The following is a 16,773-nucleotide window of genomic DNA, read 5'->3' on the forward strand; positions in this document are numbered from 1 at the left end:
ATAAAGTAACAACAGGGTTATAATGATATAAAACAATAAAAAATAGATGTTACAAAATGTTTTCTGAAATAGATCAACTTATATCAAATATTTTTTTCACAATGTACATATACATATCTATAAATATGTGTGTGTTGGAAACAAGTTTTGTTTGCAAATTTAGTAATTTATTAATTTAAACAACATGTGACAGAGTCGATGCAGAGACAACAAAGTTTTAGGGTTCTATTCTATCCGAATCGAGGACGTTCAGTGTTACAGCATGATTGAAATTCAAAGGCAATGTTCCCGCGTTGGCGGAGACTGCATTCACGGTAAACACTGCATATGTCATCTCAATCAGGAATTACTTTTACATTTCTATCACGCCAACTTTAACGCTCCGCGACACAGATTGAATAGTTAAACTGGGATGCAGGGGTTTGACTGAAACATAAATTGAAGAAAATATTTCAAATAAAGTCAACTTCAACGATGTAACATATTTTATACAGGACTCTGAACAAATCAAAAAGATTAACATCAAAACATCAAAACATTTGTGTCTTGGAAGGGAGAGATTATCTATACACTGAACACAATCACTTTCAGAATCTTGTTGGATACTTTTTTAACCTACTGCTTAATTCAATTGTTTATGGTGAAACAGCATCATGTAACAAGAAACCCGCAAACCATTCCCTTTTGTACAATAATGTTTCAAAGCATATTTACATGTCTGATTTAAGTTAGAATAACATCTTTAGTTATAAATCCATGACTACTGAATTTTCAGTAGCCATGGATTTATTTTCTTGCAGTGCTCGGGCATCCTCCTCTCTCCTCAGAACTCTTCATATCTCATAGAATCTTCTCAACATCAAACCGTTGTGCTTTACATGACCTGTATATTATAATTGTCCTTGTGATACACACATAAGGTACATCCCTGCTCAGTCATGTATGTCATCAAACACTATCATCCCTTGTTCCAAGATAGTGGTTGTTAATAGAAGATACCCACTAAATCTGGGTGGACAACAACGATGAGCTATACAAAGCCATACTACTGCGGAGACAGAGCCATGTTTTCAATAGGTTATTCAATAGTAGAGAGAGCATGTAATTACATGAAGTCCAGTCCTCATGTTGGCTGACACTGTCCCTCCATGGTGCTGGGGCCACAGAGGCCAGCTGAGATAATAGAATATAATAGTACTGTATCATCCTGTGTCTCTGTGCCGTGTCACTGTAAACATGGGTGCCCACGCAGCCTACACATCGACCAGGGCGGGATATAGCCTTTGTTTCCAGTTGAGATTCTCTGTACAAAGTCAGTGTGGAACGAGTCTTTATCTCTGTATGGGGCAGAGGAGGCAGGGGAGGAGGTTCGGAGGGTGTTCGGGGACGAGGAAAGGGTACGTGGGTTGGGGGTTGGAGGGTCATGGGATTCAGTGGGTGAGAGGTCAGACGCTGCGGGGGGCTCTCTCCAGTTCGTGGGTCCGGCGGTTGCGGCCCTTCTGCCTCTCCTGCAGGTGTTTCCATTTGGCCGCCAGGCCGTGGGCGTGCACGTGGGTGTGAGCGTGCACGAGGCCCTGCTGCTGCTGCTGGTGTAGCTGGACCTGTTGGGATAGGTGTGCTTTCTGCCTCCTCTGCTTCCTCTCCCTCTTCCACACCTGCTCACAGAACTCATCCACGCTATTCAGGGTCGGGTGGTTCACTAACGACAGGAAGTCACGGTACCAAAGCTTCTGATTGGGCGATTCCCGGGCTGTGGACATGTCCCGGGCGGTGGTGTGTGTGGTAGCGGTGTGTGCGGTGTCTTCGTCATCACGATGAATGAGATCGTCGAGGCGTTCAGTGTCGATGACCTCCAGGGTGACCTTTAGGAGCGTCTGCATGAAGCCGTGTTCTACTGCCTGGCACACATACATCCCAGAATCCTTCTTGTCCAATGTGCGGATCAGCAAGCCCTGCTCCGTACGTACAAAACGATCCTCTGATTTGATCTGCACAGAAAGGAATAATACAATGATTACTTCACTTGACTTGATTTTACTTTACATACTAAGATAAACAGTACTACATTTGATATCCATTATTTTGAGTATTTTTTACAGTACAGGATCTAGTATCTATAGTAATACAGAAATCTGTATGATGTGCTGGAATCAGTATTTCATTAATTTATGGACATCATGATTGAAATGCTATCTGGAGTTCTACAGTATGTCTAAGATTTCGTGAAAGCAGGTTTCATACGTCTTGTCTTCGCTCGTCATTGGCTTGTTGGTACTGCCAGTAGGTGAGTGCTCTCTGGGACTTGGCGCTACACTCTAGGAACGTACTGCTGTTCTCCACTCCATACACCGTCTTATCCAGCACCGTGGGCTGCCCATTCAGGTTATCTACAGACACACACAAATAGTAGTGTGAACACTACATGAACTCAGCACCATTATAATGTGAATAGAGGAATACTGCATGAGGAGGTTTGTTTGTAAATACATACCTTGATGCTGCAGATCTGAACACTGGGTTAAAGGGTCTCCGTTCCTGATGTCCTGTCTCCTTGTCCTCCTGCAAAAACACATGTCAACAGTGAGTTTGTGAATGTGCACGTGCATGTGTGTGGTTCTGGATGTGCTGTGCTGGTGGTTGTGAGCCAGGCTGATAAACTAACACCAGTGAGCTTCATACCACTGTAGACCACAGGCTTAGTTATAATTACAGGGTAGTTGAGACTGAGGAATTCAGACCTAATTAATCAATCACTCACTCACTCTAACTGCTACACAGACTGAATCACACAGTCACACTCAGTCACGGATACAGAGGGGTTGGATTCCAAACACACACACACACACACACGTATTGTAAATAATGACGGAACAAACAACGGAATATCCAGAGTGAAAAACAAAACAGAGATTTATTAATTGAGAAAGAACTAGTGTCTTCTCTCACATATAATCTCTTCCCTACAGGGCTGTTTTCTCAGAGAGTATGAGAGTATTCAGAGTCTAAAAGATGTAGAAATATGAGACCTTCAGGCTAAATCTCAAATCAATAACCCAGTGGAGACTTTGAGTGGGTGGAAGGCTACAGTGCAGAACTCACTCACTCACACACACGCGCACACACACACACACACACACACACACATACACATACATACACACATACATACATACATACATACATACATACATACACACCCTCCGCCTATACACAGCTAGAACTGTTAACACTTTATTTCACCCTGCGTTCACCCAGACATTCTGCCTGCAGGTACGACTGACACTGGTTCTCATTGCCAGTAAACACAGTTCAGGTTATTCTTCTGTGACTCAGTGAGAAATGTGACCTGGCTACCTTCAGGGCTTTCTGGCTCCAACACAAGGTCTGCTCTATTCATCATCAGACCCACGATAACAGAAACACAGCTAGCTGACATACTGTATATCCTTAATCTGTGGACATGAACAATCCCTCCGATCTGATTTTCTCTTCTTCATAGTGTACCCACTATGTGCAGTCTTTGAATGAGAATAACACTGCTTGAAAGTTAACTATGCAATGAGTGTGTGTGCGTGTGAGCATACCTCTTGGCCATGGGAAAGTATCGTGAGCACTCGGTCCCGTCCCAGGCACAGTAAGGGTCTCTAGCCAGACAGCACTCAGCACAGGCCTTCCCGTACACCTCACAGCGATGCAAAGGCATCTGGGATACACCCAGCTCTGAGCCGAGGTACAACTGTTGCTGTGGAAACAGAGAGAAAATATTCAAAATACCTGATCAAATTGATGCATTATTTATATATTACGCATAATGGTTTATACATTTTCTCAGAGCCCCGTAGTGTTTTTACAGTAACAGAAAGGCCACATCATATTAATATTGGTGTTCGGCACCTTCTATAGCATACTAATACAGTTTTCTTCCTTCCCACGTATTAGAAACCAGTTGATTGACATCCTAACAATGGACTTCTGTCTTAGTCAGCATCGTGTTAAACTCTTATAATGAGTGTCTCTTTTCTCTCTATAAAGCCCTCAGGCTAGGTGTGTCACCCATGACATTGACAGGACACATCAAGTCTGTATTAGGAATACAATGCAATTCTATGAATAGCATAGCTTTCATTCAGTTAAATTCTTCTTCTATGGTAGTGTCCCTCTCCTCTGCAGCTCAGTGTGTGAGTTGGCGTGTTGAACCCTAGTTGGCGTTGATGAAAGCTGACTACTAGTGAGAAACACTACTCCTTCATTACATATGAATGTAGCTGACTCTGTATGTCAGAAAGATGATGTATCCCTATTTAGAGGCTGGATCTGTACACCTGTCGTTTATGAAGCAATAACATTTGATTTGTAGCTTCACTAAGGCCATGGTTCTGTAACGTAGGAATGCCTCGTTTGTTTTCCCGTATAAATGTTTATTGTGACATCCATTCCTTGTCTGTCCTGCTCATGTCATGAGGGATATGATCAGAGTTAGTTACCTGCTTTGTAGAGAGTTTCATCACTGTAATAGCAGCTTGTTCCTGGGAGAAAATACATGAACAATTGTACAAACACATAAGCCAATTGTGATACGTTTGTGTAATCATCGTACCTTAGCTGTATGAGTAATACGTATGTACTAATGTAGTGTACATGTCCTTTTAGCTGTATACTATATCAGTGGATGTAAGCTACCCTGAACACAGTCATCTCCTCCAGTAGAATCTCCTCCAGGTCATGCCAGGACCCTCTGGGGATGGACACCACCTTCAGCACTGTCCCTATATCTACAACACACACAACATACACACATTACATTACTCAGTGTCTGTTTGTGTGTGAGTGCGTGTGATTGTGTGTATGTGTGTGTGTGTGTATGTGTGTATGTGTGTATGTGTGTGTGTGTGTGTACCTGTGCCTATGAACATGACGTCGTACTGTCCGTCCTCAGCCTCCACTCTGTCCACCACTATCTGTGTGAACTGGTAGTCTGTGTCCGTCTTGACTATGATTGGTCGGTTGTTGATGGGGTAGACGGGGTTAAACATCGCCGGGTGACCTCTGGCAAATGTTATGACATCATCGGGCAAGTCCTTTGTCGAATCAAATCCACCGAACGTCTTGCTGGGGCACTGTGGATTCAAATACACCCATTACAATGTGAATCCTTACTTTCATGTCCCATTTCATTCACTAGTTTACAATACTGTATATGGTAACACTTCTAAAAGTGCTGTAAATGCTTTATGTATAGCTCCTTCAAGTAAAGTGTGCCCCTCCCCCACCCAAAGGCCCCGTCATGCCCTTACCGTTCCGGGCCGTGGGTATGGTACCCGTCCCTGGAAGGGAACCCACTGGTAGTTAGGGCCGTCTCTGTGGGCATAGGGACCTAGAAACACCCTTCTGATGTCTGCCATGCTGTACAGACACACTGCTGAACCCTTGAAGATGTTACTGAGGTAGACAGAGAGAGAGAGAGAGAGGGAGAGAGGTTAGATACACACAGCTCCAGCAAAAATCTTCAACAGGATCCATACACCTCCAATGGGAGTTTAAACAAGTGACTGACAGGTGTACGTACCTGGATGTAGTGAACACTGCATAGATAATGGGGTTCTTGGGATCCTTAGAGCTAATCAGAAACACATCCTCTGAGAACAAAAGCAATCTTGAAGTGTTAGCACCGAGAACAAATCACAAGACAGTAGCATTAGAAATATACTGCAGATGATTTTGTTTCCCCATAACATATCCACACACACGACAGCCCCTCTTCATACCCACACAGGCACACACACATGACATAGAACACAACACATGTACAGTGGTAGTTAAACACTCACGTAGTTCGTCAAAGTGAGTGTCTATGCCGTTGAGTCCAGGTACAGAACAGACCAGTCTGGCCTTCAGGAACGTGGTCCACTTATTCACTAGACTCCTGTGGCCTCCAAAGTCATTCTGATAGAGGGAAACACACCAGAGTCCAGAATGAACCTCTCAAACATTTACTACATCCCGCCTATAAAACAACACTACAATGCTGCATTTTAGAACTATGATTGACACCCGAACAGACAACAACGGCTTAATGCAGTCTTACAGATTCTTATATTACTTTATCAAGACAAAAGTGTCTTGAGTCTGCGTTTGCGTGTTTGTTTTTCTGCACACGTCGACACAATACAGGCTCCCAGTGTGAGAAAAGAAACACATCCACACCCAGATCCACAGTGATTTATTACGCTCTATTAAGGCTGACACGCTGTATAATGAATGGATTGTGTTGAGTAGAGAAGAGCAGATTTCTCACATACTGAGAAATCAGGCTGGGAGGTTGTGCACGCTACTCGGTGGCTGAGGAGACACTAGTCTGTGCCAATACTAGCCATTATCCGAACAGTACCACCATTGTTACGTAGTCTCTCTGTAGTCTCTCTGGCTCCAGTGTCATGTATTAACCACCTCTCCCTCTCAGGTTTCCCTCAGTAAGAAGAGAGCCACACCAAACACAACACACTTCACAGCTAAATATAACCTGAGAGGAGAGAAATACCTGGTTATGAAAGCATCCGTTATGGAAAACACGCTGTCACTCATTTACTCTGTTAGAGATAGAGGAAGCTGTTGAAGTCTGAGGTGTCTGAGTGTGTTTGTGTGTGTACCTTGCAGAGCTGTCCGATGCGTGCTTGAGTAGCCTTCCCTGCATGTTCCCCATCCATAGCATTCTCTCTGAAGAACAGGTAGATCTTGTCATCCTCTTGGTTGTCACTCTCTGGGATCATGTGGACACTCACAAACCTGGGGTCTACACAAAAATATATATAATTTAACAAATAATGAAATAGGGAATCCATGACTTCTTCCCCAGTAAAAACGTTAACATACTGTGTCTGCTACCACTCCCTCTCTGCAGTCATGTCAATAACACAGAGGATTTAACACTCGCTCTCCACTGTCTTCTCTGTTATCGTACTCTGAGAACAACTTTCTGTCTCAACTTCTGTCTGTTTGTCTTTTTAGATTCTGTCATTGAGACACTTTCTGCCTCAAATTAAGATGGTTTTAATCCGGCTCGTCTGCATGCCAACAGAATGTTAGCTAGCTGAGCTAAAGCCTAGGCATCCGCTTGGGGAGCTAACACAAGTCTTCAAGAATCAAGCAAGGTAACTCATCAGGCAAGCATAGTTCAATGAACTGAGCACATCAGAACTGAGAATGTTCTTTATCTCCATCTCACCGTTCAGCCAGCGAGAGTCGTGTTGCTCTGTTCTGATTGGGTGATGCTGTCCCAGCGTACGGAAAATGGCAAAGTCTCTCCCCATGAAGTCAGCTGACGTCCCAGAATAGAGTTCGCCATCTGAAGGACAGAGGAGGAGGACAATATCAGATGTGTGTGTGTGTCTCATAACCTTTCATGTACAGGTGTCAAGTGTCTGTATTAGTCTGGCAGGTACATTATGGTGCCTGCAGGCTTAACAATACAGGTAGAATGTGTTGTCACAAGGAACACCTTCATCTACCAGATAACGAACCAGAACAAGGAAGAGACTCAGGGCCAGGTAGCTGGCTGCATGAAAGGAGGGAGGGGAGAGAGAGAGAGGAGGGGAGACACGAGAAAGAGGAGCGAGTGAGAGAAGGAGAGAGGAAAGAGAGAAGGAGGGAGACAGGGGTGAGGACAACGAGGAGAGAGAGAGGAGGAGGGAGACAGGGGTGAGAGGAGAAAGGAGAGAGAGAAAAGGAGGGAGACGGGTGAGAGAAGAAAGAGGAGAGAGCGACAAAGGGTTCATGGGCTGGAAAATGACCATCTTTTGGTTGGGGTGATGTGATGTCATACAGTATAACTGGTTCTGGTGATGAACATGGTGAAGAAATGAAGCTGACACACACAGGTTTGCACATACACATCTACCACTCTTACAGGCTTGGAAATTAGAGTGTGTCCACTGTAGAGCACTACGAATGATGAACACTATACTGCAAGGCTGTCCAACCCTCTTCCTGGAGATCTACTGTCCTGTAGGTTTTCAGTCCATCCCTAATTTAGCGTATCTGATTCAGCTAGTTAAGGTCTTGTTGAGCAGCTAATTAGTAGAATCAGGTGTGTTAAATTAGGGTTGGAACTGAAAACCCACAGGACGGTAGATCTCCAGGAAGAGGGTTGGGCAGCCCTGCTATACTGCATATATCCAGCCCTGTCATTTATCCACTTCCTCTTAACTGTAAATATGCATAATGAATGAGTGGCGATGAGAGAAGAAGTTTAACTTCCTCTTTATGTGTGTGAAAGGTTCTGGGGTAAATTGGTGCCTTGATAAAGAAAGTTGAGTGTGTGAGTTTGTTTTGGGTCACTCACCAATGAGCATGGACGCTGTGAGCAGCTTGGGGTCATAAGGGCTCTTCCCTCGACCGTTCTCTATCTGGGGCTCCAGCCTGAACACACTGTCCTGTTTACATAAGAAATAGTTCAAAATAAAGAGCATTTAGAACTCTGATTTTACCGCAAAGTCCGATTGACATCAATGCATGATGTTGGCGTCTTGGAAAAAACATTGTATCTCTATTTTTGCAGATTTTGATATTTTACATTCTCATAGAGCCGGGCTCTCCAACTCTGTTCCTGGAGAGCTACCATCCTGTAGGTTTTCACTCCAACCCCAATCTAGCACACCTGGTTCTAATAATTAGCTGGTTGATAAGCTGAACCAGGTTAGTTACAACTGAGGTTGGACTGAAAACATACAGGAAGTTAGCTCTCCAGGAACAGGGTTGGTCACCCCTGTCATAGAGTCACTTTAACAAGTGGGCCCAGCCGGGCAGTTAAGAGCGGGGACGACTATTCTCAGAGACATTCTCCCTCTCTAATTCTCTGCAGTCTAATGAATAGGAAACACATTTATAAGCCTGACTCACTGACATTACGAAGAGGAGACATAGAACACACGCAAACACACAGCGTTTCATTTGTAAAGTAATGAATTGAGGATGTTTTGGACGATGGAATTTTCCACCTCATTTACTGAACGAATAAAACCATTTTTCTTCAGGCCATCAGTGAATCATTACGATTCAGAGAATACCGCCACGGTTTATGGTTTTAAATCGAAAGCCAAAACCATAATCACACATTATAGTGTAGAGTTTTTGTTAATACTGTAATCTGGCTGCAGCTCATATAAGGCTTGAATCAGACAGCAAAAACCATGACATTCCCTCTTCCATGGCTTGTGTTGTCATATTGGTCAGTAAATAGTAGAACACTAGAGAGTAAGCAGACTGATGGGTGGGCAGAAAGATGAAAACATGTGTGAATAGTTACAATGCAGGTTGGTATACCTCTAGTTTCTTCCCCACCTCCAGGTAGGCACAGACAGGGTGGAAGGCTCCGGTTCCACATACATACAGATGGGTCTGGTTAAATGGCTGTAACACCTTGATGAAATTAGAGCATTCACTCTGGAGATAGAAAAAGAGAGATATTTTGTATATATTTTGTAACCTTCATTTAACTAGGCAAATCAGTTAAGAACAAATTCTTATTGACAATGACGGCCTACACCGGCCAGACGCCGGGCCAATTGTGCGCCGCCCTATTGAACTCCCAATCATGGCCGGATGTGATTCAGCCTGGGTTCAAACAAGGGACTTTAGTGATGCCTCTTGCACTGAGATGCAGTGCCTTAGACCGCTGCACCACTGCATATCATGGGTACGCAGGAGATAAACAGACTATGAAAACAACTATCATACACAGAGAATAAAGCTTTCTGAAGCTGTTGGGGCAAAATCATGTCCTGTTGATTTGGATCAAAACCCAGTCCTGCCCATTTGGGTCAAAACCCAGTTTGTCCATCAGAAGTAAGCACTCCTATCCAGAGCTGATCCACTGGACAGAGAAAAGTGTTAACCCTCTCTGGCCTTAACACAACATCACATACAGTAGAGCTATGCTGGAAAACAAAGATTTAGGTTGAGGGAATAAAGGGCATCTGAAATCAGAATGACAGGCTTGTCCTGTCTGAATAATCTATTAATAATATTCCAAGAATATGCAGGGAACTACTTCAACTACATGTGAATAACAATGTTGGGGAAAGGAACAGCCCTGATTGGTTATACTGTACCAATGACATCATGCCCAGGCCAGCTGAGTGAGTGCTGTTTCTGCTGTTTCAGAGATAATCCAGACTCTTGTGCTGTGTAATAACGCAACAACTCGCTGTTCAGATTGAGGCCAGTAATCTGTAATTCTCAGTTTTTCTCTCTTTATTTAATGATCTCTATATCTCTCTCCTATATTTCTCTCTCCATCTCCCCCTCCCCATATACACTGAATGACCTCTCCTATCCTGACTCCTGATCAGAAAGGCTCAGGGACATGTGATGAGTATTGAAACAGCTGGGATTTTATGATGGACATCAACAGTGAGACTTTTTAATGCAGAAACATCCCTGCAACTAGCCTGCAACGCACCAGCAACCTTCCCACAACAATAAAATGTTATGAGCATTACATACTGTAACCTCATCTAAGTTTACTGTTTAGTGTAGTGAGTGTAGGGTGTCTGTCTCCATGCTGTAAAGCCTGTTTCCCGTGATCTGTCAGCACATGCCTGAGCAGGCAACAGGCCTGACCTCAAATGAAAATTAATGTCATCACACTGATGGGAAAAAAGAGAAAACAGAACCACAAATAATGCATGACTAAATTGATCTGACTTTATCAACAGGAAGCAGCTCTGTTGATTGGGTATGCCTTTGTTGTCCTCCAAAGAGCTGTCTGACATTTCAGGGTGGTTTAGCTGGTTGTGCAGATGTGCAGATTTCATTATTTTTTCCCTGGCTCTGTGTATCACCCTCCTTTCTTCATAGATGTAGAGTAAATTAGAAATGTCTGCTTCTATTATTTTCTCTCTCTCATCTCTCTTTCACGGTCTTCCCTGCGGCATGTTCACAAGTGCCTTTGTTCAAGTTCATCAAAGGGCATCTGTAGTCCTGCTACCTCTCTCCCTCTCTCCTTCTCCCCTCTGCCCTCTTTTTCTTCCTCTCCTCCCTGTCTCCTCTGCCCTTCACACACAAAGACCATCCTTCAGGGCTCCCCGCTCATCCCTTCCAGAATGTTTACAGAAAACACACACACAAAAGACCTGATGGCCCTTCAAATCAACCCCATAGAAACTCAGCATAGCTTGACCTTGTGCCTGTGAACTCAGTGAGGCAGACGCAGCGGAGCTATGATTTTATGTTGCAGGCAACACATGGCCCCAGGCTGTGTCTGAGAGGGAAGTCAGAAGGAGAGAGATGGAACTCTCTCTCTGAGTCTTTACACAATGTACTGCTTGCATTCAGACAGATATACAGGACAAATATACACGACTGAGCTAGTCATGCAAGGAGGACATATGTAGCATAGAGGTGCTGCTGGTATCGACATCACTCTTCTTAGACTGAGGAAAACACACACCTAAATGATCTTGATATAGCAGTGGGAATTTCTAATGCCATATGACTGTGTAGACAGAGACCATGCTCTATATAACAAATACCCATGTCTCTACACAGCCATAGCTGATGTTACAGTAGGACACTGCTCCTGTGTTGAAAGCAGTGACTGTAAGCCCATTGGCTGTCCACTGTTAGCCCCGTATCCCAGTGGTTAGGTCAACTGTTCTATTGTTAGACCAGGGGAGAACGACTGTCCCCTCGCATTGAGAATTTCAAGTTGAAGGCTGACTGCAGTACTGCAGGCATTGTTTCCAGAAAACAGGATACCCCATTATAGTGAATCGGAAAATGACAATCTTTGTGGTCAATATTGGTGGCTATATATAAATAAATAAAAATTCAATACAATCATGGTACCAACAATTGTTTCTATTTCACCAGATGTATGTCCTTGAACTGATTACTTTAAAATCACACACAGACAAAGGATCATTTAGTTGCTATTGGTAGTCTGCAGTACCCCGGTCGGCTTTCAACTTAAGATACACTGAGCTAGCCTGCAACGTCACTTCCTAGAGTAGCTCACACTCTTCATGCAATATTTCCAAAAACATGTAGCAAGATGGTGACATGTTGATATGACACTTCCTGATCTTCAAATGTGCCACTGAGCATTCTCATAGGAAACAATGGGGTGACTTCAGTTGATTGGACTCTAGTTGATTAAGTTCATGTAATGTCTCTATCTTGGCAAGGGGATTATGATCAGATTCCGAGCTTCCTGTCCATGTGTCAACACACAGATGACTTCGGGAGGGAGAGATAGTGTGAGATGAGGTAACTACTCACCATTAGGTCCTTTCCTGCCCATTTACACTCGTCTCTTCTGGAGGTGGAGGCAGGCCACGGGATCTACACAGGCACAGAGAGATAAGGATACTTCACTACACAATACACATAGATACAATAACCTTAATCAGCCACAAGCAATCCTAACTTCAACCAGTCCCTAACCCTAAACCCTCACCCAAGCAGCTGGTCAGCTAACAGGCCTTAATTTAGCTGAGGTGGTTCTGCCAGCAATGTTACTGCAAAATGTACTTTTGTAGGAGGAAGCTCATATTTTATGAGATTTCATTGATGTGTATGTGTCTGCTTGCGAGCCTGTGTATGTTCACATGTGTATATGTGTGTGGTGGGGGTAGTGGAGTCACAATGCGATTTGTTCTCCACTTTGTTTTCGATTACGCATTATTCATCCAGGTGTGCGTGGCGTGGCTAACATGCCAGTGTGAGATCCTGCACGACAGCTCAGATCTGAATTAATCATCAGCCACTTCTCTGTAGAAACCATGGAGAATGATAGAGGCATCTATGTGCCAAAAGGCTGTATTAGCATGGGCAGCGCCATTGAGAGCTTCCACCATTTTAATGTAGTCACCTTGGTGGGACTTCCAACGTTATTGGCCTATCCCTCCTGGTGACCCTGTTAGAGTCATCTTCAAATGGGTCATCAGGAAGGATCAGCCAATTGTAAAGAAGAAAATGTAATTCTTAAAAATGGAGATTGCCTCAATAGCACTGCCTATGCTGTCACAGACGTTATAATGGCACAGATACAAAGATGAGTCCTCTATCTGTCTCTATGGTAGAAACAGAGTCCCTGGCTGAAACTGGCTAAGACTGACAGGGGTGAGGTAGCTACAGATGTAAGATCTTAATTTGATCACCCTGTTGCAGGATAATTTTCCTGAAATGCAGGAAATGTTAAACTTGTAGTGTATTTGAGGTTTTAAAAGGTTTCTGAAGTTTGTAATTTCCACTTTGAAATTTCAGACATGATTTTCCCTTACGAAAAATGTATCAACCCCTACAAAATTGTTCATTAACTATAATCCACATAATAATTCACATTTCCTTTTGCTGCAGGATTATTTTCCTTCTGTAGCAAATTGGCTCGAATGAAGATCCTACATCTGTATAGTCAGACAGACTACAAGCAGACTATGGTGTATATATGCAAGTGTATTGATTATAATGCGTTATAAGTGTATTGTAACTGTTACCTGTGCCATATCTCTGCTGATGTTGACTAGGTTGAAGGAGAAGATGTGGTCCTTGGCTCCCACCACCAGACGACCCTTCTCCTCGTCCAATAGGAACGTGTGGTAGGCAGAGCTATTCACCTGGCCCTCAAACGTCACCAAGTTATTGGACTCCAACATCTCTGGAGAGGAGAACAGAGAGAGCGAGAGAGAGAGAGCATTAACAATTAGTAACTTATTACTTCCTATGGTATCTGATATACTCAGGTAATATTAGACTAGAGAGAAATATAGATAGTTTGAAAAAGGGAATTAGTGAAGTCTTAGCATACAGCATCTAATAGAACAGCATCTTATAGAACACATGTTGACCTGTCTCCTCAGTATAGTCATAATGTCAGAGGGGAAACATCCCATCCCCACGTGAAGACACATCCTACACTCTCCCCATAGCAGAACCCTTTGAAGAACCCTTTTTGGTTCCTGTAAAAAAATGTAATGTTCCACGGGGTTCTACCTGCAACAAAAAAGGTATCTAATTGGAACCAAAAAGGGTTATCCTATGGGGACAGCTGAATAACCCTTTTGGAACCATTTTCCTAAGAGCAGCAGGGACAGGATCTCAACTCCAAAAGCCTAGGGAGGTACCAGAAAGAGAGGGTGCTTTGGCTGAGATTTAATTAAAAAAATGTTAGTGTGTTCTCTCTTGCCCAATCACACATTTTCCCTCACACCCTCATCCCCACACTAGTTTGTGTCCAAAAAAATGTATTCTATGAATCAGATGCAATGACCAAATGGAGGCAATGACCAAATGGTCTGGCTGGGGGAACTGACCTTGACTGGCCAGCCAAGCAGAACTGGACCACAGAACAAACTCACAGCGGAAAACAGACAATTCTCCATACAGAATGACCAGCCTGTCTCAGAGTAGACACTGGCGAAATGACTGCAAATTGTTGTATTAAAATGTGCACAACATCTGTAACAACCACCATTGAACATTCCACAAAAGTTCTCATTAGGTTTCCAGCTAATCTAATAACACAATGTATATGTACCAGTAATGTTTTCCCAGCAAACCATCATTGGTTCAGTGAACGTTCCCAGAACATTCGTTAGGTCGCTGCAAATTTTCTCATAACACAAGAACTGTCCATTTGTGGTGATGATTATAGAATGTTTGTATAAAACAATCGCCGGATGTTGCAAGAACTTTCCTACAAAATAAAACATTTAGGGAAGTTCAGCGTTACGAATGAAATTTAAAGGCAATGTTCCCGCTTTAGCAGAGACTGCATTCACGGTAAATGCTGCATATGTCGGCTCAATCGGATGTTACCTTTAAATTTATATTGCGGAATCTGTAAAGCTGAATCATTACCGATTGCATAGATTCCTTAATCTATTATTTAAGGTTCCCAGAATATTTCATTAGGATGTGGGAACAGTCTGGTGAGAACATTGTGGGGACATCACAAAATATATGTTCCCAAAATCCAATTGTACGGATGAGTCTACAATGTTTTTTTTAGGGTGCAAAAAATATTCACCTGATTCCACACAAAAATGTCCACACAATAATATTTCTCTCTAATATGTATCTTGTCATATCCCCACAATGTTCCCACAATGTAAATAAATGTGTTAGGACATTTTTAAGAAAATAAAACGTGTTCTGGGAATTTTCTTGCAACATCAGGCAACAGTTTTTTGCAACCTAATAGAAAGATTGCAGTAATTAGCACAACTGGACAGTTGTGTTTGGAAACTCTTTTGGGAATCTCACACAACGTTCCCACAACCTAATGAAATATTCTGGGATTTTTAAAAGAACAGATTAAATGTATTCTAGGAACTTTCTTGCAATATCAGGTGAATGTTTTATACAAACGTTCTATAATCATCACCACGACTGGACAGTTTTTGTTTTATGAGAACATTTGCAGTGACCTAACGAATGATCTGGGAAACAATTTTAGTTTTAGTCTTCCTGTAGGCTCTGGTGAACCACTTCAAACCACAACAACCATTAGGTCAGTGTCAAAAAACAGCCCAGTATTGTACAATACAATATTTGCAACCTGAGGGGTGTTATTTTGATCGCCTTTCAAGATGAAACTGTAACCTTTACCTGCTGCCAAAATGTTCTCACACCTAAACCTCTCTCACACTCCATCTCTAACACCACACACACACACACACACACACACACACACACACACACACACACACACACACACACACACACACACACACACACACACACACACACACACACACACACACACACACACACACACACACACATACACACACACACGTACCCACCCACGTATGCACACACCATACCTTCTCACACTCTCTCCTCACCCAATGAACCCACCAACACCCATCGCCCACACCAGCTGACCACCCATACATTTGTGTGTGGGAGGGAGAGAGGGAAAGAGAGAAGGGAGGAAAAATATAAAATGATGGAGAGGTATTGTGAATCTTGTGAATAAGCGAAAGTCAGGAGGAGGGAGAGAGAGGGAGGGACAGGGAGAGAGGGCAAGGGACAGGGAGAGAGGGGAAGAGACAGGGAGAGAGTGAAGGACAGGGAGAGAGGGGAAGGGACAGGGTGAGTGTGTGTGTGAGATAAGTGGCAATAATGAAGTAACCACAGCGTAAAGTCTCTGAGGAACTGTTGAGATGAGTGTCTGTAACACCCTGTAATTCTGGGCGCCTTAGTCCCTACACTCTTCCATTTATATTTCTCTTCTCTCTCTCTCTCCCTCTCTCTCTGTCTCCCCACAGACCAATGTGGTTTGACGTAGGCAGTAGTGGCATACTCCCTCCTCACTTATGGCTAGAAAGCTAGGTGGAATATCTGTTGGTTCAAGATCTGTGTCTCATCTTAGAAGCACATTTCGTAACACATATGAACTACTAGCTACCTAGCTACCATGTATTACCATTGGTCTCATCTATCAGAATACATAAGATGGTTGGACAGCTCTCCAGAGGGTTGGACTCCTGAGCTTGGTAGAACAAGAGTATTTTCCCTGAAATGTTTTCGTCAAGTAGTGTTTTTCCTGAAATAGTGACAGCCATTTGTGAGTGTTCACTGGAGAAACATTAGTAATGTTCATTATGGCCATGTGTTTAATATCACTATGTGTGGGTAGAGGCATAGCTCGCTAGACTAATGGGAATGTCCTGTTGACATTTGTCTCTCTGTCTCTCTCTCTGGGAATAAATAAATGTGTACATCATGAATGTTTCAGCAGGGAGAATGCCCCCTATCTGAAGTGTGTCC

At 43.2% G+C, this 16,773-nt stretch overlaps 1 protein-coding gene across 2 annotated transcripts; it reads right to left on the bottom strand.

Moving 5' to 3' along the window:
* Positions 1–1,445: 1,445 nt before the first annotated feature.
* On the bottom strand, positions 1,446–13,652 carry LOC120053469 (semaphorin-3ab-like). 2 transcript variants are annotated; one of them, XM_039000597.1, is made up of 17 exons: positions 13,494–13,652; positions 12,277–12,339; positions 9,319–9,438; positions 8,339–8,429; positions 7,223–7,342; positions 6,648–6,790; positions 5,829–5,943; positions 5,567–5,636; positions 5,295–5,439; positions 4,898–5,117; positions 4,681–4,772; positions 4,485–4,526; positions 3,585–3,742; positions 2,492–2,559; positions 2,242–2,387; positions 1,620–1,988; positions 1,446–1,577 (listed from the first exon to the last, which is right to left on the bottom strand). In XM_039000597.1, the coding sequence occupies exons 1-17, from the start codon at positions 13,650–13,652 to the stop codon at positions 1,446–1,448; spliced, it is 2,253 nt and encodes a 750-aa protein (XP_038856525.1). The 2 variants fall into 2 exon arrangements, with proteins under 2 accessions (XP_038856525.1, XP_038856526.1); XM_039000598.1 differs by having other exon boundaries at positions 1,446–1,528; positions 1,613–1,988.
* Positions 13,653–16,773: the final 3,121 nt, after the last annotated feature.

This window comes from Salvelinus namaycush, chromosome 9, assembly GCF_016432855.1.
Source record: "Salvelinus namaycush isolate Seneca chromosome 9, SaNama_1.0, whole genome shotgun sequence".
Taxonomy (NCBI): Eukaryota; Metazoa; Chordata; class Actinopteri; order Salmoniformes; family Salmonidae; genus Salvelinus; species Salvelinus namaycush.